The 27,046-nt window shown below is 43.4% G+C and overlaps 1 protein-coding gene across 5 annotated transcripts in view; it reads left to right on the forward strand.

The window, feature by feature from the left end:
- The first annotated feature begins 706 nt into the window (after positions 1 to 706).
- EPHX2 (epoxide hydrolase 2) overlaps positions 707 to 27,046 on the forward strand; it is a 62,185-nt gene continuing 35,845 nt past the window's right edge. For 3 of the 5 annotated variants that reach the window (XR_011994169.1, XM_072719539.1, XM_026007881.2), the window contains exons 1-8: positions 707 to 887; positions 6,196 to 6,280; positions 13,487 to 13,646; positions 14,873 to 15,063; positions 16,195 to 16,317; positions 19,734 to 19,808; positions 23,344 to 23,439; positions 23,944 to 24,022. Coding sequence is in view for 4 of the 5 variants with exons in the window: in XM_072719539.1 (XP_072575640.1) it covers positions 787 to 887; positions 6,196 to 6,280; positions 13,487 to 13,646; positions 14,873 to 15,063; positions 16,195 to 16,317; positions 19,734 to 19,808; positions 23,344 to 23,439; positions 23,944 to 24,022 (910 nt within the window). In the remaining variant the exon portion in view is untranslated. Of the gene's footprint in view, positions 888 to 2,558; positions 5,337 to 5,547; positions 5,695 to 6,195; positions 6,281 to 13,486; positions 13,647 to 14,872; positions 15,064 to 16,194; positions 16,318 to 19,733; positions 19,809 to 23,343; positions 23,440 to 23,943; positions 24,023 to 27,046 lie in introns of all 5 variants that reach the window. The other 2 variants (XM_072719537.1, XM_072719538.1) reach the window with 2 other exon arrangements.

Consider the following 27,046-nt stretch of genomic DNA (forward strand, 5'->3'; position numbering starts at 1 on the left):
GTACACCTCAGACACTCCTAAGCAAAGTCCAGAAACAAAGGAGCCAATAATATGGAATTTGATTTCAAACAAAGCTGGAACATTTTTAGGCAGCATTAGTACAAGTAGAATGTACAAAGGGGTAATAAGAACTCCCAATTTTTACTTCTAAGCCTCATTCCAACAAGAGATCAGAATAAATGTATTCTGAGTTGGCGGACGGTATCTGGAGCATATTTTATTCTTGAAACACATTCTGCCTTGACAGATAACGTGTGTGAGGAGCGGAGCGAGCTCAGCATAGGGAGGGATCTGTAAATATATGCATCAAAAGGAGGGGCAACAAAACTATTAGTTTAGTGGCTATGCCAAGCGAATCAACAGAATCCAGAATGCCAACCGAAACAAATATCACAGGATCCAGATACAGAATGAAGCTTTTGGCAACACCCACCCACACACACACACACACACACACACGCATGCTTCAAAGGGTCTGTGGCCTCTGGCTCTTTTTCAGACTTTCTTTTTCTGAGGCCTGCGCAGGCTGGTGAAAGTCTGGCAAATTCGCTGGAAGTGGTCAGCGGTCCAGGTTTCGGTGCCTGCAAGGGGTGGAGATAGAATCCAGGCTTCCGGGCTCTGGACCAGGATAGGGGGCGGGGACTAGGCCGGGGGGCGTGACCCGGCCGCGGGCGGCGCGGGGACTAGGGCAGGGGGCGGGGCAGGGGGCGGGGCCGGGAGGGGCCCGGGCCGACCAGTGCGGTGGAGGCTCGGCGGCACCGCTCGGGCTGCGCTCCCGGGGCGGTCATGGCGCTGCGGGCGGCCGTGTTCGACCTGGACGGGGTCCTGGCGCTGCCCTCGGTGGTCGGCGCCCTGCGCCGCGCGGAGGAGGAGCTGGCGCTGCCCAGGTAAGGGCGAAGCTGCCTCCCGGGACTCCCGGGGCTGTGGGGCGGGCCCTGCAAAGGTGGAAGCAATTCCCCGGGTACGCGAGTGGACCCATCGTCTTTCTAAATGTCAAGGAATTAGATCTCTCGAAAGACTCCAAAATTGCTCTCTATCCTGGATTCCACTGCTGTCCCCGCGTTCTGTGTAAGGGGAATGGGTCTCTCTCTCTCCCTCTTTTAAGATTTTATTTATGAGAGACAGAGAGGGGGGGGAAGAGACCCGGGCAGAGGGAGAAGCAGGCTCCATGCAGGGAGCCCGACGTGGGACTCGATTCAGGGTCTCCAGGATCACACCTGGGGCTGCAGGTGGCTCTCAGCCGCTGGGCCACCCGGGCTTCGCGGGAATGGGCCTTAAAGACGCGCTGAAGTTGAGCGGGGGAAAAAAAAAAAAAAGTTCTGTAATAGCCAACTAGAGAAACAGCCCTAGAGCCTCACCACTGGGAAATAAACTAGGAAGCATCACCGGTAAACCAGTAAACAGGATGTTCAGAAGGAGAGTTCAGTAACATAAGAAAAGACCTGTTATGATCATTGAAAAAAAAAAAAATCCCCACCAGAACGTACAACAATGTAATTGAAACATAGTTTCAATTATAGGGGCAGGGGCGGGGGGGGGGGGGGGAGCTACATGCAGAAAACTGTGTGGAAGAAATACCCCAGAATGTGTTTGGGATTATTAATCCCAGGTGAGATTATGAATGATTTTCTTCATTTTTCTACTTATTGCGTTTTCTGGGTTTATCTACTTATGAATATATATTTCTCCTATACTCAGAAGGAAGACAAGCATATTTGTTTAAAAAGTTAAAAGGGGGGCGCCTGGGTGGCTCAATCATTTAAGCACCTGCCTTTGGCTCAGGTCATGATCTCAGGGTCCTGGGATCCAACACCCCATCGCGGTCCCTGTTAAGAGGGGAGCCTGCTTCTCCCTCTCTGCCTCTCCTCCCATTTGTGCACACCTGTGAACACACTCTCTCTCTCCCTCAAATAAATAAGTAAATAATATTTTAAAAAATTAAGAAAGATAGGTCACACTGGCAATACCCAAGGAAGACTAAATTCTAAACTACTGGCAAGAATCCGGAGCAGGGTGGAAGCTTTGAGAGTACTGCCTCTATGTTTCATGGCAAATTCATGCTCAGAAGACTGTTTCTCTTGGCAGCTATTTCTTTAATCCATGCTCACTGCAGGTATTTCACAAGCCAGTAGCATACAGGACAATGTCCTTTCATTACACCAATAAAGAAACAATATACTCCCAAACAATGATAGATTAATCCCGTTATTGTTCTGGTCAAGGGGCTCTGAAAGAAAGTCCAAACTTTGTACTTGAGAGAGGTGGCTTAGCCAATTGAGAGCTGCCCTCCCCCTTGGCTGTTGCAAAAGTAAAAGTCCCCTGTTGCCAGAACATGTTGCTAGGGAACGATGGCACCAGCATGAGTGAGCAAGAGGACTTTACTCCCCAGCTGGTGGCTGCTCTAAAGAGTGAAGAGTTGCCTTTGCCCAGGCAAAAGCTAATTCCCCCAAGGGCTTTGGAGGGCTGTTTAGATGAGCCCAGTCCCCTGGCCCAGACCAAACACTCTTGGATAGTCCTCACAAACTCTTGGTAATGCTGCTTTATGTTTTAATTGATAGACACCCAGGGAGGCCATCAGCAATTGAGGCACTGAGTTCTTATCAAGAGCAACGGGACAGATGACCAGATGTTGACACGCTCTTCCAGCTTACCTCACTCTCCCAGCAAAACAGCTTTACTTCTCACAACAACTTCATGGTTTTTAGTCTTTGTCATGAACCAACAAGTGGATCTGAAATCATATCAGAGCAATACAAACCATGCCCCATTCTGGAATTCTGGTGATACCAAAGACCAGCAGGGCTTTCTAACCTGTTATACTATATACATTATATATTATAAAAGGCTTGGGTCTGCAAAGATGACAAGCCCATAGGATTCTCAGAATCTAGAGCCACCCTTACTTTTACAGATACAGAAACTGAAGCCGAGCAGGGAATTAACTTGATTGCATAATAATTAGTCATTAGTCACAGGCAGCTAGAGAACCTAGTTTTTCTGACTCCTAGTCTAGGACTCTTTCCTCTATGGTTCATCCTGACTTCCTACCTCCCTCAGTTATTTTTCTGGGAAAGATATCAATCTGTCGGGGGTAACTAAGTACATAATAAGTATATCAATAGTAAATTGATAATAATATATCAACAGCAATAGTAAGTATATCAATAATTATTTATTGTCAATAAACACAAAGTGCCTACAAGGCCCACAGTCAGAATAATCACATCCTAGGTAATTAGGATTTGAAAGCAGTATTGAAAATAGAGGACCGCTCTCAATCGAGACTTGTCCAATTCAGATCATTTGCAGGAGGAAAAGCTGAAGAAGGATTAGTGAGCTTTTTTAGAAGCCCTTTAACCATAGTGTTGTTTTACTTCCTTTTGACTCATAAATTTGATTTTTTAAAATATATAAAAAGAGCTTACTCTTGTAAGCTGTGAGGTGTATTTGTGCATGTGACCTCATCAATGTAGAGGTGAAGGTGACTTGTGAGAAAAAGTCATAAATATACAGGTTTGCAAGTGTGGGGTATTTAAATGAGCAATGGTCTCTCAGTCACACCCAGATTAAAAATCTTAGCTCTAACACTTACTCTTGGGTAACCTCAGTTAATCTGTTTTAGTCTGAGCCAACTCCTCTGAAACCTGAGTATTAGTCTTAAGATAGGAAAATGCCTTCCCTTAGACATTTTTGTGAGGGTTAAATTAGGTAACACATTAGGATGGGCAGCTGTATTCCAACACATTTCTTTCCTTATAAAAGTCTTGTGCACATGCAAGGTGATGCATTGGGCATACTCTGTTTATCTAGTGTTGCACAGACTCACACCCTCCCTCCATGACCATGATTTGAATTGTTCCCAGCAGCCATAAAATGGGTCATAGCAAAGCTAGCTGATATCAGGAGGTTAGAGTCCATGGTCTTGTTAGCCTATGGAGTCTGTGAACCAACCATGGAGGTGTTGGTTCAGAAGGTGAACCTGAAAGGCCTGCCGTGCATGGGGCATTTTCAGCATGTTGGCATCTGGTATGTGAATTCAGGCATCCACTGATAGCCAGAGTATAAGATGAAGGCAGTGTCTTAAATTGAACAAAGTTCTTAGGTGGTTCAAAGAAGGGAGAGATTAGGTCTGAGTGGAGAACCAGAAACGCCTTAATGGAGGCAGAGCCTGAGAAGATTGATAAGGGGCTGATGGGAAGAGATATGAAGAGAGAACATTCCAGGTGAAGGAAGCAGCATGAGCAAAGGCTGGGGGCAGAAAGCATGGAATGCACACTGGAGTATTGCATAGTCCAGTGGGGCCAGGGAGGAGGGGAGTCATGAGAGAGAAGTGGGAGGAGTTGCTTATCTTTATCTGTCCCACTACTATGAGTAGTCACACCTTTCCCTAGAAATTTCCATAGAAATACCAATCACTATGATTAAGAGAGCTACCCCATACCCTCCTAGAAATGTTACTGACTTTTGAAACTCATCTGGTTCTGAGGCTTCAGATAAGGGATTGTTGGGTGGAGAGGTTACTTAAAAACAAGATCTTTCAAATAAATAAGTAAATAGATAGATAGATCCATCCATCCATCCATCCATCCATCCAACTGATGGCAAAGGTGTGGCAATGCCATTGCTATTACTGGGACGTTGAGGAAGGCTACAGTAGTAAGAATATATCTTTTTACATTTTGTGCAAAATCAGTAATTGTTACCTGTGAGAGGGTTAGTCAAATGGAAGATAGTTGATTATTTTCAGAAATAAAACTCCCCGATTAGAGATATTTGTTGTCTAACTTGGGAATGGTAAATACTTCAACTGGTTTGCTCATTCAAGTCCATTGTAAATATTTGCCTGAGGCACTGTATTAAGAAGGATTGCACATCTGTGTAGTGGAATCGGATGTAGTGATGGATTATCAACATCAGCTGGGGGTGTGGGAGAGCAGAGGTGTTTGTGCATGCCACTTATGCACCATATTTTATCCGTCTGATTTCACCCAGCTGGCCATGTGAGGGTAGCTGATCCACTCCTGGGGGTGGGAAATTACCAAGAAAGTGGAATGGAAACTTTTATTTTGTAATGTGAGAGGGTAATTAGCTGGTCTCTCTGTGTGTCTGCTACTCCTTGGGTCTGTGTATAAGGGATAAATATGAGTTGAGAGGTATTAGATGGCTAGGGCTGCCATAACCAAGTACCATACACTGGGGGGCTTCAGTAGTAGTTCCAGAGGTCAGAAGTCCAAGATCAAGGTGGTGGCAGGGTTGATTTCTCCTGAGGCCTCTCTTCTTGGATTGTAGATGGCCATCTTCTCCCTGTGTCCTTACATGGTCTTCTCTCTGTTCAGGCCTATGTCTTTTTTTTTTTTTTTTTTTTTTTTTTTTTTTTTACTTATTTATGATAGTCACACAGAGAGAGAGAGAGGCAGAGACACAGGCAGAGGGAGAAGCAGGCTCCATGCGCTGGGAGCCCGATGTGGGATTCAATCCTGGGTCTCCAGGATCGCGCCCTGGGCCCAAGGCAGGCGCCAAACCGCTGCGCCACCCAGGGATCCCCAGGCCTATGTCTTGATTTCTTCCCTGGGACACCACTCATCAGATAGGGCCCACGTTAATGACCTCATTTTGATTTAATCACATCTTTAAAGGCAAATACAGTCACATTCTGAAGTACTGGGGATTAAGACTTCTACACATGAATTGGAGGTGAGGAGAGGCACAATTTGCCTCATGACATGAGAAAACTGTTTAAAAATTAAACGAGGTCAAAATGAAATAGAAACTATATACTCAGAATCAAAATCAGAAAAAAATCTTTCATTCCCTTTGAATGTGTACTGATAAAGCAGTCCTTTGGAGCACTGCCTTGTGCAAACAAGCTGAAGATGGAAAAGGATCCATATCATAGTCTTGATTTTGTACCTTAAGTGGCAAAGCCAGAAGTCCTGCCAGTTGGAAAGTGTCTGCTAGGTGGTGCCCCATGAGCTGCTTCACCTGCCAGCATACTCATCATTTAAATTATGGTCTCATGTCTTTGTTAGATGGGCTCTTTCAGGCTAAGATCCCAACTTGAACTTTGCCTTTCCCCATCCATAGCAGAATGCCTTTCTAATCAGAGTTTGTGGATAGAAATAGTGTCTGTCCCCTACATGCTGCTGTGATGAAGTCATCTGAATATACATGCTGTTGTTTCTTTGTGTCTTCCAGAGGCTTTCTGAATGAAGCTTCCCAGACAGGGGGCCCAGATGGCTCCAGTGCCCGCCTTATGAGGGGAGAGATCACATTTTCTCAGGTAAGGCAACATTTCACAGACCCCCTCAAGAACGCTCTGAGCCCACATGACCATCTCCCACACTGACTAGAAGCTCTCTGAGGGCAGACCCATGTTTGTTTCACCCACTTACCCCATATAGTATTTACTTCATAAGACTGGGATGGAGGCTCAGAGACACACAGAGAGATATTTAAGACTGGTTTATTGTCTCTATGGGCCAACCAGCAGGACACACCCCATGACTGGAAAAATTTCTAGCCCCTTGAAGACCTATGCCAGGGAATTACAGCAGCCAGAGTAGCTTTTTTTTTTTTTTTCTTAAATTGTGGTAAAATACACAATACAAAATCTACCATCTTGATCATTATGAAGTATGTAATTTTGTAATGTAAAGCATATTCGCATTGTGAAACCATCACCACCATCCATCTCCAGAACTCTTTTCATCTGGCAAAACTGAAATTCTATACTCTTTAAACAAAAACTCCCCATCCTTCTTTTCCTCCAGCCACTGGTGACCACTACACTACTGAATTTCCTATCTATGTATGTGGCTACTATAGCCACATCATATAAGTAGAATCATGCAATATTTGTCCTTTTGTGCCAGGCTTATTTCACTTAGCATAATGTCTTCGAAGTTCATCCATGCTGTGGCATGTGAAAGGATTTCTTTCCTTTTTAAGGATGAATAGTTTTCCAGTATATGGATAGACCACATTTTATCTGTTCATCTGTTTTTTTCTTAATATTTTATTTATTTATTCATGAGAGACACAGAGAGAGAGAGAGAGAGAGAGAGAGAGGCAGAGGGAGAAGCAGGCTTCATGCAGGGAGCCTGATGTGGGACTTGATCCCGGGTTTCCAGGATCACGCCCTGGGCGAAAGCAAGCGCTAAACCGCTGAGCCACCCAGGGATCCCCATATCCATTCATCTGTTGATGGATACTCAGCTTGCTTCTACCTTTCAATTGTTGTGAATAATACTGCTGTGAACATGGGGTACTAATGTTCTAATACCTGCTTGACACATTGCTTTCAATTCCCCTGGATATAGACCCAGAAGTGGGATTATTGGATTATAGGGTAGTTCCGTTTTTAAATTTTTAAAAAAGATTTTATTTATTTATTCACGACAGACACACAGAGAAAGAGAGAGGCAGAGACACAGGCAGAGGGAGAAGCAGGCTCCATGCAGAAGCCTGACGTGGGACTCAGTCCCGAGTCTCCAGGATCATACCCCGGGCTGAAGGCAGCGCTAAACTGCTGGGCCACCAGGGCTGCCCTGTTTTTAAATTTTTAAGGAAACGGGATCCCTGGGTGGCGCAGCGGTTTGGCGCCTGCCTTTGGCCCAGGGCGCGATCCTGGAGACCCGGGATCGAATCCCACATCAGGCTCCGGGTGCATGGAGCCTGCTTCTCCCTCTGCCTATGTCTCTGCCTCTCTCTCTCTCTCTCTGTATGACTATCATAAATAAATAAAAATTTAAATAAATAAATAAATAAATAAATTTTTAAGGAAACTCCATACTGTTTTCCAGAGTGGCTGTACCAGTTTGCATCCCCCTGAGCAGTGCACAAGATTTCTAGATTGTCCACATCCTTGCCAATCCTCATTAGTTTTGTTTGGGGTTGTTTTTGCGTATTTGTTGTTTGTTTTGTTATTGTTATCGATAATTGTCATCCTTAGAGTAGCTGTTTTCAGACAAGGGCAATTGTGGAGAGGAGTTTTTTTATTAATAACTAAGTTATTTATTATTAATCATTCCAAAGTCAGAGAGCAGGATTTGAATCACAGCTCCCATTTACAGACTGTGTTGCCCCATCAAGTTACTCAAACCCCCAAAGACTCAGTCTTACCATCTGTAAAATGAGAGTGATCTATTGTCTACTTCATGGGTTGTTAGGAAGCTGGGAAAGTGCCTCACACAGTGCCTGGCACAGAGTAAGTGTTCAATAAATAGCAGTTACCATTGTGACTACAATCTCAGTTGGTTTTTAACAAAGTAATCAGGATCTGAAACCACTTGGATTCTCAGTCAGTGTGTGGAGGAAGAAAGGCTATTGAGAGTCTATTCTATAAGCACACAGAACACATGGTCTATATTTTAACACTTTTTATGAATTACAGCCACCTATCAGTCTGTCAGAAAACTTAGGGCTGGGACTCCTGGGTGGCTCAGTGGTTGAGCATCTGCCTTTGGCTCAGGTCATGATCCCAGGGTCCAGGGATTGAGTCCCACATCAGGTTCCCCACAAGGAGTCTGCTTCTCCCTCTGCCTATGTCTCTGCCTTTCCCTGTCTCTCGTGAATAAATAAATAAAATCTTTAAAAAAAAAAAAGAAAAGAAAAGGCCTACTTAGGGCCTACTGCAGTAGGAAGTAAAATCCATCTTTTCTGTGAAGGCACCTCTCTCTCTCTCTCTTCCTCTCTCTCTCTCTCTCACACACATACACACACACACACACACACACACACACACACACACACCGGAGTGGCCCCTGGTGAATGAAAACTAATGATACTGTTGAAAAGAAATGTTAAATCAATAAGAAATCTGCAGTTAATATTATTGAAAGAGAAGGAAAGAGGGAAGTGCAATGTGGTTTCAACTAACATAGGAATTATAGATTGAATTTCTAGTAATTACTGTGAAAAAACTGCACCTATTCTGACTTCTTTTGTCTTTGTGTAGCTTCTAGAAAACTTGAATGGTTAGCAGATGAGGCTTGAAAAAGCAAATTGCAGTTGACCCTTGAACAACATGCATTTGAACTGCATGATACCATGATACCTATACATGGATTTTTAAAAAAATAAATAACACAAGTGCATTTCCTCTCCCTATGATTTTCTTAATAACATTTTCTTTTCTATAGCTTACTTTATTATGAGGATACATTATATTATATATTTAACATACAAAATATGTGTTAATCAACTATGTTATTGGTAAGGCTTCTGGTCAACAGTAGGTTCTTAGTAATTAAGCTTTTAGGGAGTCAAAATTTATATGTGAGTTTTCAACTATGCAGGGGGTTCACATCCTCAACCCCCACATTATTCAAGGGTCAACGATATACTATGACAAAGGCTATGGCTACTTAGGTTCAATTTGTCTTTTTAAAAATTGTATCTTAGAAATCAGTGTCATCTTTTAATTTTTCATTTGTTTATATAGGGCACCTGGGTGGCTCAGTCAGTTAAGCATCTGACTATAAAAATTTTTTTCACTTGTGTATATAATACAAACAGAAAAATACACAAAGTATACAGCTTAATGAATTTTCACACAAATTGAGTGCACCCATGTCACCAGCACCCAGATCAAGAGATAAAACATGATCAGCACTGTAGGCACCCCACTTCACACCCCTTCTAACACTACCCTTTGGAAGGTAACTAACCATCCTGATTTCCAACCTTAGAGATCACTTTTACCTATTTTGTACTTTATGTAAATGGAACCTAACAGATGAATCTTTTGAATCTGGCATCTTTTCCTCAACATTGTATTTGTAAAAGTCATAGATGTTGTTGTGTGCAGTCATAGACGGTTTTATTCTCATTGCTGCACGATATTCCATTGTATGAAGATACTCCGATCTATTTATCCATTTTTTTTCCACCCTGAGATGGAAGGGAATTGGGAGATTTTGAGCAGTGAAGTGACATTTATGTATATGTATTTGCAGGAAGAAAAAGGTTTATTTGAGAGGCAGCCAAACACGAAGATGGGAAGGCAAACAAGCCTCAAATCCACCTCCTGACTGATATTTTTAAAACCTCATTCTTCTACTGCATAAATAGTCCAAAAGGGCAAGGATCATTATAGATTAATTAAGGAAGCTATTGGAAGATCCAGGTGACAGATGGTGGTAGCTTAGACTAAAGTAATATTGGTGGGAGTGGTTAAAAAGTGGTCCAAGTCTGAAATATTTTGGCAGTAGATTCAACACGGTTTCTTTATAGATTGAGTGTGAGTATGAGAGAGGAATGAAGGATAACAAACATTTCTGGCCAGAATCAGTGGACAGTATCAGTCTCTGTTCACTGCTATGGGGCTGGGAAATCAGATGCCAAACTTGGGATTTTTAAAATTTGAAATGCTTATTGATCCCCAATACAGTATAGAATAGGTAGCTGGATATACAAACCCAGAGCTGAAAGATGTCCAGACTGAATACACACACACATATACACACACAGCATATAAATGGCATTTTTAATGCCATTGGACTCAGTGTGATCACTGAAAAAGGGAGTATAAATGGGAGAATCCAGAGTCCTGGGTACCGTAATATTAAAGGTCAGGTTGATGAGGACGACTCAGGACTGAGGGTTGGAGAATGAATCTCCACCCATAAGAGAAAAATCAGGAGGGTGTGGAGTCCTGAAAGCCAAGAAATTATCAAATTTCTGATGAAGATGAAGTGGTCATCTGTGTCAATGCAACTGATGGGTCAGGCAAAACAAAGGCTGCTGAGTACCCATTAGGTAAAGCAGCACAACATGGAGGTCATTGATAACCTTGAAAGGAGAAGTTTCTGTGGAATGTCGAGGTAAAAGCCTGATCAGAGTATGTTCAAGAAAGAATTGGAGAATAGGCTTGAAGACTATGTGAAGTTTTGATGCAAAGTGAGGCAGAAAAATGGGGCAGTAAAAGGAGGAGATAAAGTCAAGAAAGAGGTTTTCTTTATGATAACCACATGCTTGCATGCTGATGGCAGTGATCCAGTAGGGAGGGAGATGGCTGATAAAGGAATAAGGAAGGGAGACCCACTGGTGCCACATTATTCAAGGGTCAACTATATTCTATGACAAAGGCTACTTACGTTCAATTTGTCTTTTCAAAAATCGTATCTTAGAAATCAATGTCATCTTTTAATTTTTCATTTGTGTATATAGGGCACCTGGGTGCCTCAGTCAGTTAAGCATCCGACTCTAAAAAAAAAGAGAAAGAGATGGAATCTAATTGGAAGAGTTGAGCTTGGATTAGAATAATGTACCATTATCTCTGGCAACAGAAGGGAAGATGGAGCTCTTGGCCACAGATGCTAGTAGGTAGCTATTTGTGATGGTGGGAACTTGCTGGAAGATTTTTATTATTTTTATGAAAAGGTGAATACTTTCATTATTTTACCAATTTCATTAATGGTTTTAGTCTATTCATGTTATATATTTTATCTTGCATCAGTTTTGGCATTTGTATCTCATTTTTCCTTTTTATCTTTTGGCCCCCCTCATCACATTTCTCCCACCCTGTCCCCCACCATCTGCCTCTGGCAACCATGTTCTCTGTATCTCTGAGTTTGGCTTTTTTTTGTATTTTGTTTTTGTTTCTGTTTTTAGTTTAGTTTCCATATACAAACGAGATCATACAGTATTTGACAGACTTTCTCTGTCAGAGTTATTTCACTTAGCATAATGCCCTCAGTGTTCAGCCAGATTGTCACAAATGGCAGGATTTTGTTCTTTTTTGTGGCTGAATAACATTCCGTTAAATTTATATACCACATTTTCTTTATCCATTCATTCATCCATTGTTGGGCATCTAGGTTGTTTCCGTATCTTGGCTATTATAAAAAATGCTATAGTGAACATGGAAGTGGAGATATCTTTTCGAGTTAGTGTTTTTGTTTTCTTTGGATAAATACTGGAGTGGAATTGCTGGATCATAGGGTAGTTCTATTTTTAATTTTTGGAGGAACCTCCATACTGTTTTCCACAGCGACTGCACCAGTTTACATTACACCAGTTTGCATTCCATGAGTGTTCCCTTTTCTCCACATCCTCACCAACATTTGTTATTTCTTGTCTTTTTGATAATAACCATTCTAATTGGTTGAGGTGATAGCTCACTGTGGTTTTGATTTGCATTTCTCTGATGATTAGTCATGTTGAGCGTCTTGTCATGTACCTGTTGGCCATCTCTATGTCTTCTTTGGAAAAAATGTCTTTTCAGATCTTCCATGCACTTTATAATCAGGTTGTTTGCTTTTTTTTTTTTTTTTTCCTGTTGGGTTGTATGAGTTCTTTATATATTTTAGGTATTAGCCCCTTATCAGATGTATGATTTGCACATATTTTTCCCATTCACTAGGTTGCCTTTTCATTTTGTTGATGTCTTCCTTTGCTGTGCAGAAGCATTTTAGTTTGATATGGTCCCACTTGTTTATTTTTGCTTTGGTTGCTTTGCTTTTGTTGTCAGATTCAAAAAATCATCACCAATACCTATGTCAAAGAACTTATCACCTATGTTTTCTTCTAGGGGTTTCATGGTGTCAGGTCTTACGTTCACGTCTTTCATCCATTTTCAGTCGATTTTTGTGTGTGATGAGAACAGTGGTGAAATTTCACTGTTTGGCATGTTGCTGTCCAGTTTTCCCAACACCATTTATTGAAGAAATTGGCCTTTCCCCATTGTACATTCTTGGCCCCTTTATTGTAAATTAATCAGCTTATATGTATGCATGGATTCATATATGAGCTCTCTATTGTTCTGCTATTGGGGTTTGGGTAGTTTTCAGTTTGAACTATTACAGTTAGTGCTGCTATCATAGTGTGTAAATATATCAGAATCCATTTTGCTGTTAACAAGTATAATGGTTAGCTAGGGCTGCCATAATAAAATACCATAGACTGAGTGGCTTAAATAATAGAAATTTATTTTCTAATCAGCTCTGGAGACTAGAAGCCCAAGATCAAGGTGTGTTGGCAGGGCTGGTTTTTTCTGAGGTCTCCCTTCTTGTAGTGGTCATCTTCTATGTCTTTGCTGTCTTTCCTCTGTGGGGTACACACCAGGTGTGTGTATCCTAATCTTACAAAGACACCAGTCAGATTCAATTAGAACCCACTCATGACCTCATTTTACCTTAATTACCTCTTTCAAGGCCCTACCTCCAAGGATAATCACATTCTGAGATGCCAGGGGTTAAGATTTCAACTTGAATTTGGGGGGAACACCATTTAGCCCATAAACAGGGGCATTTGTGTAGTTTGTAGTTTGGGGTTTTTAGAAATAGTGCTGCTGCTGTGCACTATTATAGTGTATATATGTATATGTCTTTTGGGGAACATCTGTAGACATTTCCATGGGATGTGTGTCTAGGAGTGGAATTGCTGGATCACAGAGAATGCATACGGTCATATTTAGTACATGCTGCCAAAATCTTTTCCAAAGGATTGTACCAATTGATAGTCCCTAATCAATTCACTTTTACAGTGGGTGCCACTCATGGAAGAAGGCTGCAGGAAATGTGCTGAGGTCTCTGGAATCTGCCTCCCTGGGAATTTCTCTATAAGTCAAATCTTTGGCAGAGCAGCTGCAGCAAGAAAGATCAACCACCCCATGCTTCAGGCAGCTCTTGCTCTCAGAAAGAAGGGTAAGGATCCAATACTGGCCATTCTCTGAATCAACCACACCAGAACCCTTGGGAGGGTTAGGTTCGAATGTCAGAATACATTGAAATGTGTATTTCTGGACCTTGATGGGAAGCCATTCTTAAAGCATAGCCCCGAAGTAGGTTTCATCAAATGGCCAAAAGTAGCACTATCAGAATAGCTAGAAAAAAATGAAAGAATTTTATTTAATAAAGCAATTTGTGCCAGAGACTGCCTTGTGAGCAGAATTCTTTCCCTCCAGTGACACTAGTAATGACCAGAATGACCCAACCTCTTGTCACAGTGATTGAAAATGAAGGCCTTTTAAGTAATTGTCTCAGCCTCTGAATGTCAAAGTGACTGAGCTGTGAGCTGGCTGACATGAATTCAGATGGTGTCAAATGGTCTGGGACATGGGATCATGTTCATCCAATAGGCATTTATTTACTGTCAGAGCCCAGCTCTTCTTTACAGGTATTTTCGAAATCATTCTACCCACTTATCAGTAGACTTACCTGGTTGTGCCTAAGCCATCCCATGTCCATGTTTCTCACTCATGTTACATGGAAAGAGTCTCACCACTTGTCTCATCAGTGCCTCGTTTCCAGCATCTCTTGGTTCTTGCCTTCTTGGTTAGAGAGGGAAAGCCAGGGGATAATGCTGTCTCTGTTTACATTCCTCTGGTTTTGAGATAGGAATGCAGCCTCTGACAGCTAAGGCAGGTGTTTTGAAAGATAGCCGAGCAGAGTTTTCAGTAACATAGACTGGAGTGGCAGTGCAAAGACAGGAGTCTGGGCCTGGCCCAGTTCTGCCTTCACTGTGTGACTCTGTGAAGCTCATAATTTGTCAGAGCTTCTGTTTGCTCATCTGTAAAAGTGGATGGTAAGATCTACCCTGCCTGCCTCAAAGGTGGTGAGGATCATAGGAGTTGATGAAGATCGCAACCTCTTGCTCTGCAGCTGCAAGGAATTAAAGGATGTAGTGTTTCTATCTGCTTCTGAAAGCCCTTAATCTACCCAGTTAGCTTATTCTGGTGTCTCTGTGGCAGGAGGTGCTAATGGGTAAAGATGATTCTTTTCCCATCTGTGAGTTTAGAAGCTGGGCATGGGGAGTCTGATGCAAATAAGAACCCTGAATGGGCCCTTCTTTGGGGTTCGCTGTGGGGTACCCTGAGCTTCTCGGAGCAAAGTTCTATATCTGGTCCAGTCACTGGTGATTTCTCATTCAGGATTCACAACCTGCATCCTCACCAACAACTGGCTGGACGACAGCTCTCAGAGGGGCAGCCTGGCCCAGCTGGTGTGTCAGCTGAGTCCACACTTTAACTTCGTGGTAGAGTCATGCCGGATCAGCATGGCCAAGCCTGATCCTCAGATCTACAAGTTTGTGCTGGACACCCTGAAGGCCAGCCCGAGTGAGGTATGTGAACACTTCCTTTTAGTGAAAAAGAATGTTCTGGAGATATTGCAAATAAGAAAAATTGAGGAGTGAGCATGTGGGGACATCTGGGTCATGGTAGTTTGATTCTAGGTCCAGTGATAGGGTCCCGTTCTCCCAGGCCAGGACTTCTGAAGGACTCTCCCTAACCCTTCAGCCTAGAATATTCTACAAGAGATGGGCATCTGGCCCCTCTCTGGGGCTTTTGTATAGGCCAACAATCCCAGAACACTTCCTCTCTCCTCTTAGACTTTGCTCCTGCTCTTCTCAGCCCCTGGATTAAGCCTTGTGACAGTGCTCTGAATTTTAACATGCACATAAATAAACATCTTCTCATTTCTGGCTTTTGAGTTGGATGAGCCACTTAGAAGTCTGGGCCTGCCTTAATCCAAGATGATAATGCACTTATGCTCTCTTCTACAATTTTAAGGATTTTTTTAATTTAAAAATTTAAATATTTGATCCATTCAGAATTTATTTGGGGGGAAGATGAGAAGGAAGCATTCAATGTTTCCCCCAAAACAGTTGACATAATTATATAATATTTTAAATACTATTTTTTTCCTTGCCAGGTAGACAACACAAGTTATCATTTATATTTGGGTTCATTCCTTGGCTCTCTTCTATTTCATCAATATGTGTCAATTTTTCCTCTAGCACCCCATTTTAAAAAAAATTTTACCTTTCGTAGCCTCATTTTAGTATCTGCCCTTATTACAGTTCTTTTCCAGACTTTATGGGGGATCTATTCATACATTGGATTTCCTAGATGAATTGTAATATCACCCTGATAAGTTTACCTTCCTTAATTTTTTTAAATTAATTTATTTTTTTTTCCTTAATTTTCTTACAGTTTCAGAATTCAGGCTGAAGCCCACACGTATATGGGGGAATACGTACATCTATCTGTGTGTTTTTGTGTAGGCTTATGTAATTCAGTATTTTTAGTTTAAAGAGTAAACAAATATATGGAGAAAAAAAATAATTCTTCACTTTGTTATCAAAAAAATAACCACTAATCACATTTTCCTGTGTGCCTTTCCGGTGTTGCCCATCACGCATGAGTTTTGCTGTGGCTGAAGTGATGCTGGTGTCTGTGTTATCTGGATTCAGGTTGTGTTCTTGGATGACATTGGAGCTAATCTGAAGCCGGCCCGTGACTTGGGGATGGTCACCATCCATGTCCGTGACACAGACCCAGCCCTGACAGAACTGCAGAAAGTAACCGGGGTGCAGGTAACTTTGTGGGTTGCGCCAGGGTGGGTCTCCTGCCACTCTTCTGTGGTTGGGTGTATAGGCGACCCAGCAAGTGAGAGGGGAGCCGTGGGTCCCCTCCATGGGTCCCCGCCATGGGTCCATCGCTGTGCACCTCTTGGGTAGAAGGCCATCCCCCTCGTTGTGCCATCAGCATTCTGTCCTTGAAGAACTTCTTGTTTCTTTCTCCGCAGTCATGAGCAGAGAACCGATGCTCTGAGAGCAAGAATCCGTACTCATCAGAGTCAGATGAACCAAGATCCAAGACAAGGGTGGAGCTATCAAAGCCATCAGACCTTTCTTTCTTTCTTTCTTTCTTTCTTTCTTTCTTTCTTTCTTTCTTTCTTTCTCTTTCCTTTCTCTCAAAATTGTTTAAAAAAATTTTAAATTCTTTTTTTTTTAGAGTAAATACTGAGAATTTAGCTGCTAGGTCTGCCCGAGTAGGGGTAAGGAGCACAATCCTCCCCTTGTCTGCCTGGTTATACTGCTGGCACTCAGGTGGAGTGGTTTAGTTTGCACCCTGACCTTAAAACCATCCCTCACAGAGAAGGAGGGGACACTCTTAATGATGCCCCAGGGGGCTGCCTGGGGATTAGTTTGCTGTACCAGAGCTGAGGCACTTTTTATTGTCTTGAGATTACCTAAGATCATGGATCCCACTGAGCCCAGGAGTGATGGCTGCACAAGGCTTTTCCAGGAATGCCATGCTTTGGTTGTGTCAGTGTGGTGGGGGGAGGGGCATACACCTGGTGGAGCCAGCTGGAAGGCACAACCATTCCAGCCTTTTCTCAAAGGGAACTGTGTCCGTTTCCCTGAGCTGCCATAAAGTACACAGCCTGGATGGCCAAGATTACAGTGTTGGCAAGGGTGGTTTCTTCCAAAGCCTCTCTCTGTGGCCACATTCCTCCTGTGTCTTCACATGGTCTTCCCCTGTGTATGTTCAAATGTTGTCATCTTTATGAGGACACCAGCTAAATTGGATTCTGTCTCCAATAGGCTCACTCCAGTGACCTCCTTTAACTTTAATGACCTCTTTAAAGACCTTATCTCCAAACACTGTCACATTCTGAGGCTCTGGAGGTTAAGACTTCAACAGATGAATTGGAAGGGGACACAATTTAGCCCCCCATAATAGGAACAATTGACTTCTCATCTTTCTTTTTTCTTTTTTTTTTTTCTTTTTTTTGTAGATTTTATTTATTCATTTGAGAGAGAGAGAGAGAGAGCATAAGCAGGGGGTTGGACAGAGAAGGAGGGAGAAGCAGGCTCCCTACTGAGCAGAAAGCCCAGCGTGGGTCTCTATTCCAGGACCCTGAAATCATGATCTGAGCCAAAGGCAGACGCTAAACTGACTGAGCCACCCAGGTGCCCCTGAGTTTTCATCTTTAACAAACAAATAGAAATGTGTATCTGATGACTTCACAGCCATAAAGCTTCTTGCCCAAGTTTGATTTGTCCTTCTACAAGACTGGAAGTTCCATGCAGCAGAGAAGAAAACATCCCAGACTTGGAATCCCAGCATCTACCTGCTTGTCCCACTTACTAATTGTCCCCTCATCACATATGAGTCACAGGTTACTGACCTGTAATTAGGAAAGTTAAGCCATGCCTCACCTGTCTTCTCTGGAGTATGGGGAAGTTATAAAGAAAAATTAAAATTATTCCCTTCTAAATGGAGGAGACTTACCTCTTCTCTCTCAGGAAAAGCTATGGGACTCAGCCCTGAATAGGCTTTGTAAGTTGTAAAAACAGCAGGAGAATCGTTAGAGTAGGAAACCCCTTTCCCCACCCTGGAAAGAGTGGGACGTCCCCTCGGAAGCTAGGGATATCTCAGCAGAAGGACCCCAAGGGACACGGACTCTTGGTTGGTATCTTGGCTCCCTCAGGCCAGACAAGGCTCATTGCTATCACAGGGCACCCAATTGCCCATCCCTCCAGCCACACCCTGAATCCCCGCCAGTTGCCATAGAGGTAGGGGGCTTGACTTCTGTTTCCCCCTCTGGGGAGCCCAGGCAGACTGTTCCATGTTTTAAAAAGGGAAGCAGATATCATGGTTTATTTCTCCCACTTTAGAGGTCAGAGCTAAGACTTCTTCCTTAGGTTGCATCTTTGGGACTAACTATGAGCGATCTAGCAGTTGGAGTTGCTAATATGTCACTTCCCACAAATAAGTTCACTTACATGTGTCAGCATCCTGTCCTTTGTCATTCCTGTCTCAAGAAATCTGACGCGAATAAGGTAAAGAAGCCCCTTAAGGACCCTTTGTGCAGGGATTTTCTTCTTTACCCAGATTTCATACAAGGATGGGTTATCTGACCTCCTGGAACTCCAGAGGACATAACTGGGGACTGTAGGCAGAAGGCTCTTGCTGGCTCAGCTCTACCCCCGCCTACCCCCAATTCATTCATGTTAAAGCCTCAGGAACTCAGAATGTGACCATGTTTGGAGGAGATAGGGCCTTTAAAGGGGGTGATTAAGAGAAACTGAGGTCATTGCAGTGGGCCCTCATCCATATAACTGTGTCCTTATGAGAAGAGATTGAGATACAGACATACAGAAGAAAGACTATTTGAGGACCCAGGGTGAAGGTGGCCATCTGCAAGCCAAAGAGAGAGGACTCAGGAGGAACTGACCCTGCCAACACCTTGGTGTTGGATTCCCAGCTTCCAGAACTGAGAGCCCTAAATGTCTGCTGTTGCAGTCACCCAGTCCATGGCATATTGCTATGGCAGCTCAAGCAGACTGATACAGAGGCACAGAGAGTTTGCTTTTGGTGGCCTGAAGGAGAAATCCTTCAGTGGAGCCATACAGTGATGGGATGGATGGCTGCTTTGTGAACTTTGTGTTCCTGGTGGTGTCCAACATGAGCCTGGGTGACCACTTGAGGAACTGCCATAGAGGAGAATTACAGTAATAGAAGTACAAAATCTCAGAGTTTTAGAGCAAGTGGTGTTTATTTCTTGCTTGTGTGAAGTTCAGTTGGTGGTGGCCAAGAGCTTTGCTTCATGCAGCCATTCAAAGGTCCTGAGTTGACAGAGGACCCCCTTGTCTTCCACTGTGGTTTCCCAGGTCACACCAGACTCTCAGCCAGTGGTTAGAGGGGTGTGCAGTAGAGAATGTAGAGAATCGTGCGGGGATTTTAATGGGTCAGGCTGATGGGCCATACTCTTCTGTCCTAAGGCCTCAGTCCTGGGCTGCACTGAACTGAAAGTGAGGGGTGGGGGAGATAAATAGACCTGTGTGCCTTCAGGAGAGGGATGTGGGCTGGGCAGTCACCGGGAGGATTCAGGAGGCCATGGCACAGGTGCCTCTAGCTCTCTTCTGGTGCCAGCAGTCTCGACTTTTGCAAACTCTCTGAGAACTTCTCACAGAAGGAGGCTGTCTTCTTTTTCTTTCAGCTTCTCCAAACTGCAGCCCCTCTGCCAGTCCCATGCAATCCGAGTGACATGAGCCATGTGTATGTGCCAATAAAGGTATGTGAGCACTCTCTCACAGGCAGCGGAGTACTCCCTGACCAGGCCACCTACAAGAATGCCCTGCAGAGACATTTGTTAAACATCAAGGATAGCTGAACATCCACTGTTTATAGGGAAATAATATTTCTTCATAAAGTTGTTCTTCAAAAATCAGAAGACATGGATCCTTCCTTAAGACATGCAAAGCAGTGTATGTAGGTGGTCAGATTCCCATGGAAAAACAGGTTACACAGTGCCTTGAGTAGCCCAGGGGTGCTAGAGTCCATGTGTTATCTGGCCTGTGTTCTGGGGAGAACTTATTTTTATCCAGCAGATAGTTATTGAGCACTGCCTTGTGTCAGGCATGGGTCAGATACGAGCGATGAAGTGAGGAACAAGACAGACCCATCCTCAAGGAACCCATGGCAAGAATAAAGAGACAGAATTGGGGACACCTGGGTGGCTTAGTGGTTGAGTGTCTGCCTTTGGCTCAGGTCGTGATCCTGGGGTCCTGGGATTGAGTCCCACATCAGGCTCCCCACAGGGAGCCTTTTTCTCCCTCTACCTATGTCTCTGCCTCTTTCTCTGTGTCTCTCATGAATAAATAAATTATCTTAAAAAAAAAAAAAAAAAAGACAGAAGTGGCCAATAAAACACCCAGTGACCAGGACTACAACAAAGCCAAGGCAGTGTGCAAAGGGGCCCCAACTCCCGACCCAGCCAGGATACAGAGAAGGATGTTACAGTGTCTTTATGGATTCACTTTGGAATCTTTCTTCATTTGTCATTGGTCCCATTTAAATGGGAAGGGACCTAGAGTGCCAGGTCAGCTCAGAAGCAAACCAAGATGGGACAGTTTCTTTAGGCCAGAGAGAACCAGTGAGAATCCTGGCTTTGGCACTAAGTTTGCAAATTTAGGTCCATTTTTTATCACTCTGAATGTCAGTGTACATAGCTCTGTGACGAGGTGATGCTAATACCTCCCTTCAGTGTTCTCGTGTGGATTAGTTGACCCTTGAGCAACATGGGTTTGAACAATGTGGATCCACTTACTTGAGGATTTTGAACAGCACAGTGCTATAGATGTATTTTCTCTTCCTTATGATCTTCTTAAGATCATTTTTTTCTCTAGCTCACTTTATAAGATTACAGTATGTGATATGTGTTAATTGACTGCTATCGGTAAGGCTCCCTGTCAACAGTACAGTAAGCTAGTACTAGTTAAGTTTTGGGGGAGTCAAAAGTTATATGCAGATTTTCAACTACACAGGTAGGGGTCAGTGCCTCTTATCCCCACATTGCTCAAGGGTCAACTGTCATTGAAATCCTGCATGCGGAACACCAGGCATAGTACCTGGCATCTCCACGCTCCATAAACGGTAGCTGATGGAGAGGAGAGCTGGTGGCCTGAGCGGTGTAGGTCTGCAGAATGAAGGGAAGCCCAGCTGCTGTGGAGGACAGCCCCTCAAGGATTTACTGAGTATTTGTTGTTTGCGGGGAACAGAGAGAAATACGGAGATGGATGGAGTGTCTTCTATCTTAGGAATTTTACAGTCTAATGAGATAAACATTCCATCTTAGGAATTTTACAGTCTAATGAGATAAACATTCCCAGCCCCTGTAGTTACAAACCAGGATGGGGTCCTTGTCTAATAGTGGAGTCCTGGAACACTGGGGATGGTCTCTGTGAGAGCAGAGGCTGCACTGGTCAATGTTCAGCAGCCATGGCGAAGTAGGCACGAAAGGATGAGTGGGAGCTGGATGGTAAGAAAGAGCTATCAGCGTCAGCCCAGCTCCTTCTGTAACCCTGGGTGGTCCTGAAAGGGTGAGCATTTCACAAGGTCCCTTCAGCCTTCATCTTCAGTGTCAATGAGAAGCCTGGGGCCTGGGGTCTGAGGTATAACCTTGTGTCTTAACCCCATGGACAGGGTTATTCTCATAAGCCACTTGAGGCTTGCAGGTCCAATTATTTTCAATACATTTCTCACTTGACCAAGAAGGAGAGTGATCAGAATTGCTTTATCACCCCCTCTGCCTTTACCCCAAATTAAAGACCTAGGGCAGCAACCTCTGGGGAGTCCCAGCTGAGCCCCACTCTGGGGAGTGCTAGTCCATTGATCTCCGTGGAATACTAATACAACTCAAGCTGGGTTAGATCTTGTTTTCTGGCTTTATGGCAATTTTATTAACATACCATTTAAAGGATGGGAAAGGACATGCATTTGCTGAGCTACTCAATGCTGAGTCAGCTCTGAAGCAGCAAAATGGAGCCTTCTGGTTAGGATCCTTTTAGAACAGGGGCAGATTTGGATTTTACTGGACATTAATACTACCACACTTTTCAATATAAGCAACAGAATTGAAAGTTAAACCCCTTCCTTTGCTAAGTACTCACAAGAAGACTATGGAACATGTTCTGAAAAGAAGATTGTAGACCATAAAAGAGTTTGTGAAATGTCAGCCTAATGTTTTCTTGAGCAGAATAACTCGTTGGGAATCATGAATGAGACTTCCGACTTGGAACTCGGGCATGAAGTAATCTGAGATGCAGCTACATAAAGTTGTTCCAAGCGAATTTCCATACACACAGCTTATTTTTCCCATTTATTTACATTAAAAAGTTGGAGATACATTATTTGGGAAAATAGAGCACTCTGACTGGATACCTCATGTGCTTAGACCATGTGGCAATAATTGGAGTAGGTTAAGTACTAAAACAAACCATCCCAAGCTTCCAGTGGCTCAACATCAAGTTAATTTCATGCTTCCCAGACAGTCCAAGGTGGGGTAGGAGGGGGCTCTCTCCATGCAGTCACCAAGCAGCTCGTCCCCTTCTTTCTGCTGGCTGTACCTTTCCCAAGGCCCAAACCCTTCAGGGCCTGGATAGGAAAAGTGTGAGAGCCACGCGTGGGAGATCTCTATGGGCCCAGAAGGTAGCCCACATTTCTTCATTCTCATAGGCCATTGGCCAGAACTCGGTCACATGGCCACACCCATTGCAAGGAAGTGAGGAGAGGTCTGGAGAATGCTGTCGTGTGCCAGGAAGAACAGAACACAGACACTGAGCTCTAGCAGTCTCTGACACACAGCCCAGAAAGCACTAGAAGTGTAGCAAAGCTTGGAAAAGATTTTACATTCAAGAGAGAAAGAATTTTTAACAAAATAATCCTGGTACTTGGCATGTTAACATGAATATTATGCTGTGCATAAAATCAGGCCCAGTTTAAAATATGGAAGACCTGTCAAACAGTACCAGAAACTCCGACAGTATGAGGGCCTTTTAGGGAGGTAGGCAAAGTTGTTTTGTTTTTATTTTTTACCAAACATAACCTCCTTTTCAGGCTTCGTATGTTCCTCTAAGAGCTGCCAGGTTTATTGTAGTTTGACCAGTTGTGTATTCTTGAACATTTCCTAGCATTAGGGTCTTGAGCTGAGAAATTGTGAGGTCTGGCAGTACATGGAGATGGCCTGGGGAGGCCTTCTGCAGAAGACGGACCTGGTTCTGTCCAGCCTGGCACTGTGGTCATTAACTACTCACCTCTCTTTTCAACAGCCTGGGGTTCGTCTGCATTTTGTGGAGCTGGGCTCTGGACCTGCTGTGTGTCTCTGCCATGGATTTCCTGAGAGCTGGTTCTCTTGGAGGTACCAGGTAAAGGAATACAGGGGAAGGTCTGCCCCAGTCAAGGTGAAGAGAGAGGAAAGTCTAGATGGTGTGGCCCTGCATAGAATGCTGTTGAGAAGCTGAAACTGTAGAGTGAAGTATCATCTCCAGTGATGACCATGATACCTCAGAGATGGATCCAGACCTCAGAACTGTGCTAGCCCATATACCACCTCTGCAGATTAGAAAAAGGCAGATACTTCAAGATGCTCTATGCCACCTTCTGGGACATCTTCATCATGCATATAGAAATCTGCAAGGTCTTTGCTAGGAAAGATGCTCTCTTAGTTGTAGCATGACATGTAGTACACAGACCCTACCACTGGCCATGGCAGCCCTATCCAGAACTCATGCCAAGGATCCCAGGTAGTGCCACCTGACACTTTAAGTTGAGCCATTTACAAGAAAATGGATAGAAGGAAGCAAAGACGGAAGGTCTGCAAAAGACTCATGAGACCACACTTGAGTGTACCTGAACTGTTTGTTTTCCAGATCCCTGCTCTGGCTCAGGCGGGTTTCCGGGTACTAGCTCTGGACATGAAAGGCTATGGAGAGTCATCTTCTCCTCCTGGTAAGTTAGCTGTCTCACAGCTTCCTCTGTTGGTTATGCCTTCTGACTGTCTGAGCTCCCCAACTGCACTGGCTGCCCCTGGTCCCAGGTCAGAGCAGGCAACCCTTCAGGGGGGTCTGGCTTTGCCCCTCCCCTCTCTCTCAGTGACCCTTGTCTATATACTTTGGGCTCAGATGTCTCTGCTCCCTGTACTCTGGATGAATACAAGAAACCCAATGAATGACCTGTGCCCTGAGGAAGTCTCGTGCTGGATGTAGGGTATAAGATGTGCCATCCAGCTATAGAACTTTTTCCATCTTGCAGAATTCTGTCCCATTAAAGCATTAGTTCTCTGTTCCCCCTTCCCTAGCCCCTGGCAACTACCCTTCTGCTCTCTATCTATGAATTTGACTACTCTAGGCATCTCAAAGTGCATCTCAAAGTGGATCATACAATATTTATCCTTTTGTGACTGGCTGATTTCACTTAGCATCATGTCTTCAGGATTCATCCATGTTGTAGCATATATCACAATTTCCTTCCTTTCTAAGGCCAAATAATATTTCATTGTATATATAGACCATGTTTTGTTTATTCATCCACCCATTGATGGACATTTGGGTTTCCTCCACCTTCTGGCCAATGTGAATAATATTGCTATGAACATGGACATGCAAATATCTGGTCGAGTTCCTCCTTTCAGTTCTTTGAGGTGTATACCAAGAAGTGGAGTTGCTAGATCATATGGTAATCAGTAGGCCAGGTTCTTAACCCAGTGTCTATGGATCCAGATGGTGTCTATCCAAGGATGGGCATTAGAGGCCTATGAACCTGAGTCCATGTATGGGTTTATGAGGACTTTCCCGGGGTGAGGATGTCTACTGCTTTTATCAGTTTCAAAGGGGTTCTCAGGGCAGCCCGGGTGGCTCAGCAGTTTAGCACTGCCTTCAGCCCAGGGCGTGATCCTGGAGACCCAGGATTGAGTCCCATGTCGGGCTCCCTGCATGGAGCCTGCTTCTCCCTCTGCCTGTGTCTCTGCCTCTCTATCTCTCTCTGTCTCTCATGAATAAATAAAATAAAAATCTTTTTTTTAAAAAAGGGGGTTCTCAGTTCCAAACTGTTAAGCACTCCAGGTGGAGATAGGAACGTGATACAGTCAGACATGCAGCAGAGTCCCTGTCCCTCCATGTGTCAGCCATACTGCTGGCAGTGGTGGCTCAGTGAGCCAAACCAGGGGCTTACCACCCTTTCTCTGAGCTGCTTTCCCCATATCCACATCAAGTCTGAGGAGTTTGAAGCCAGCTGACATGAACTGGCACTCAGGTGGCCACCAGCCAGGCCATTCAGCCAGTCACGGCCAGGGTGTCACTCCATGATTATTCCCTAATTGTCATGGTACCTACTCAGTGGCTGCTTACTATCTCTTAAATGGTCCAGAGGCATTTTAGACAAAAAGAAAGTGTCTAGTCCAGCCATCCAGGAAAGACATTAACAAGTTTTTTTCCCCAAAATTTTATTATTAAAAGGTCTATTTTCATTCATCTAGACTATGATCTTACCTGAATCCCCTAGGGATAACTTAGTAATTAATTTATCATTCAAACTAGAACACCATTAAAAGTACAAGAAACACTTAATAATACACATAAACTGAACAGTTCTGAATGAAGTGGGACCTAGGGCTATACGTACTGTAATTATAATTATTTTTTGAGAAAACAATAATTTATGGGGCACCTGGGTGGCTCCAGTTGTTGACCAAATGACCTGGTTTCAGTTTAGGTCATGATCTTAGGGTCGTGAGATAGAGCCTGGTATCAGGTGATGATCTTAGGGTCGTGAGATAGAGCCTGGTATTGGGTTCCATGCTCAGCACAAGTCTGCTTCAGATTCTCTTTCTCCCTCTCCCTCGGCCCCTCTCCCCACCCCATGCTCTCATTCCATCTCTCTTTCTCCCCCTCTCTAAAATAAATAAATAAATAAATAAATATCTTTGAAAAAGGAAAACCATAATTTACATGTTAACTATTGCTGAAGATTATATATTACATTAGTTTTAAAGCCAAGCATGAGGGCAGCCCCAGTGGCGCAGCAGTTTAGCGCTGCCTGCAGCCCGGGATGTGATCCTGGAGACCTAGGATCGAGTCCTGCTTCGGGCTCCCTGCATGGAGCCCACTTCTCCCTCTGCCTGTGTCTCTGCCTCTCTCTCTCTCTCTCTCTCTCTCTCTCTCTCTCTCTCTCACTGTGTCTCTAAGAATAAATAAATAAAATCTTTAAACTTCCTATTTAAAATAAATAAATAATTGATTAAAAAATAAAGCCAAGCATGATGATTTGGAATGCATACATACACACTGCAGATCATTTGTGTATAAATTTCATATCATTTGGCAATAGATTTTAAGTAACAAATTGCTTTTCCTTAAAACTGTGAAGCTCTGGTCCCACTATTCTCTGTCTTCCTTTGTTGCTATTGCCAAGTCCCATGTCATTCGGATCAACGAGGCTATCTATGTTATTGGTTTTTTTTCCCCTTACCCTTAATGTCTTTAGGATCTTCTTCTTTAGCTTCTGTGTTCTAAAATGTTATGATATTGTGCAGTTATGTGGATCTCTTTTCATCCACCTCTCTGGGCACATTTAGCTTTCAGTTCTTGGAATTTTTCTTGAATTATTTCTTTGATAATTTTTTTCTTCTGTCTTCTCTGTTTTTCTTTTTCTTTTTTGCTTCCTAGAATTGCTGTTATTGTTAAAATATTCATACTACCCAAAGTAATCTACAGATTAAGTGCAATCCCTATTAAATCCCCAATGGCATTTTTTATAGAAATAGAAAAAAACAATTTTACAAATTGTGTGGATCCATAAAAGACCCCAAATAGTCACATCAATCTTCAGAAAGAACAAAGCTGGAGGACTCATAGTTCCTAATTTCAAAATACATTGCAAAGCTACAGTAATCAAAACAATGTGGTATTGGTATAAAGACAGACATAGAGCCAATGGAACAAAATAGAAAGCTCATAAATAAGTCCACACACATAC

This window comes from Vulpes vulpes, chromosome 9 (assembly GCF_048418805.1).
Source record: "Vulpes vulpes isolate BD-2025 chromosome 9, VulVul3, whole genome shotgun sequence".
In the NCBI taxonomy this organism is placed as follows: Eukaryota; Metazoa; Chordata; class Mammalia; order Carnivora; family Canidae; genus Vulpes; species Vulpes vulpes.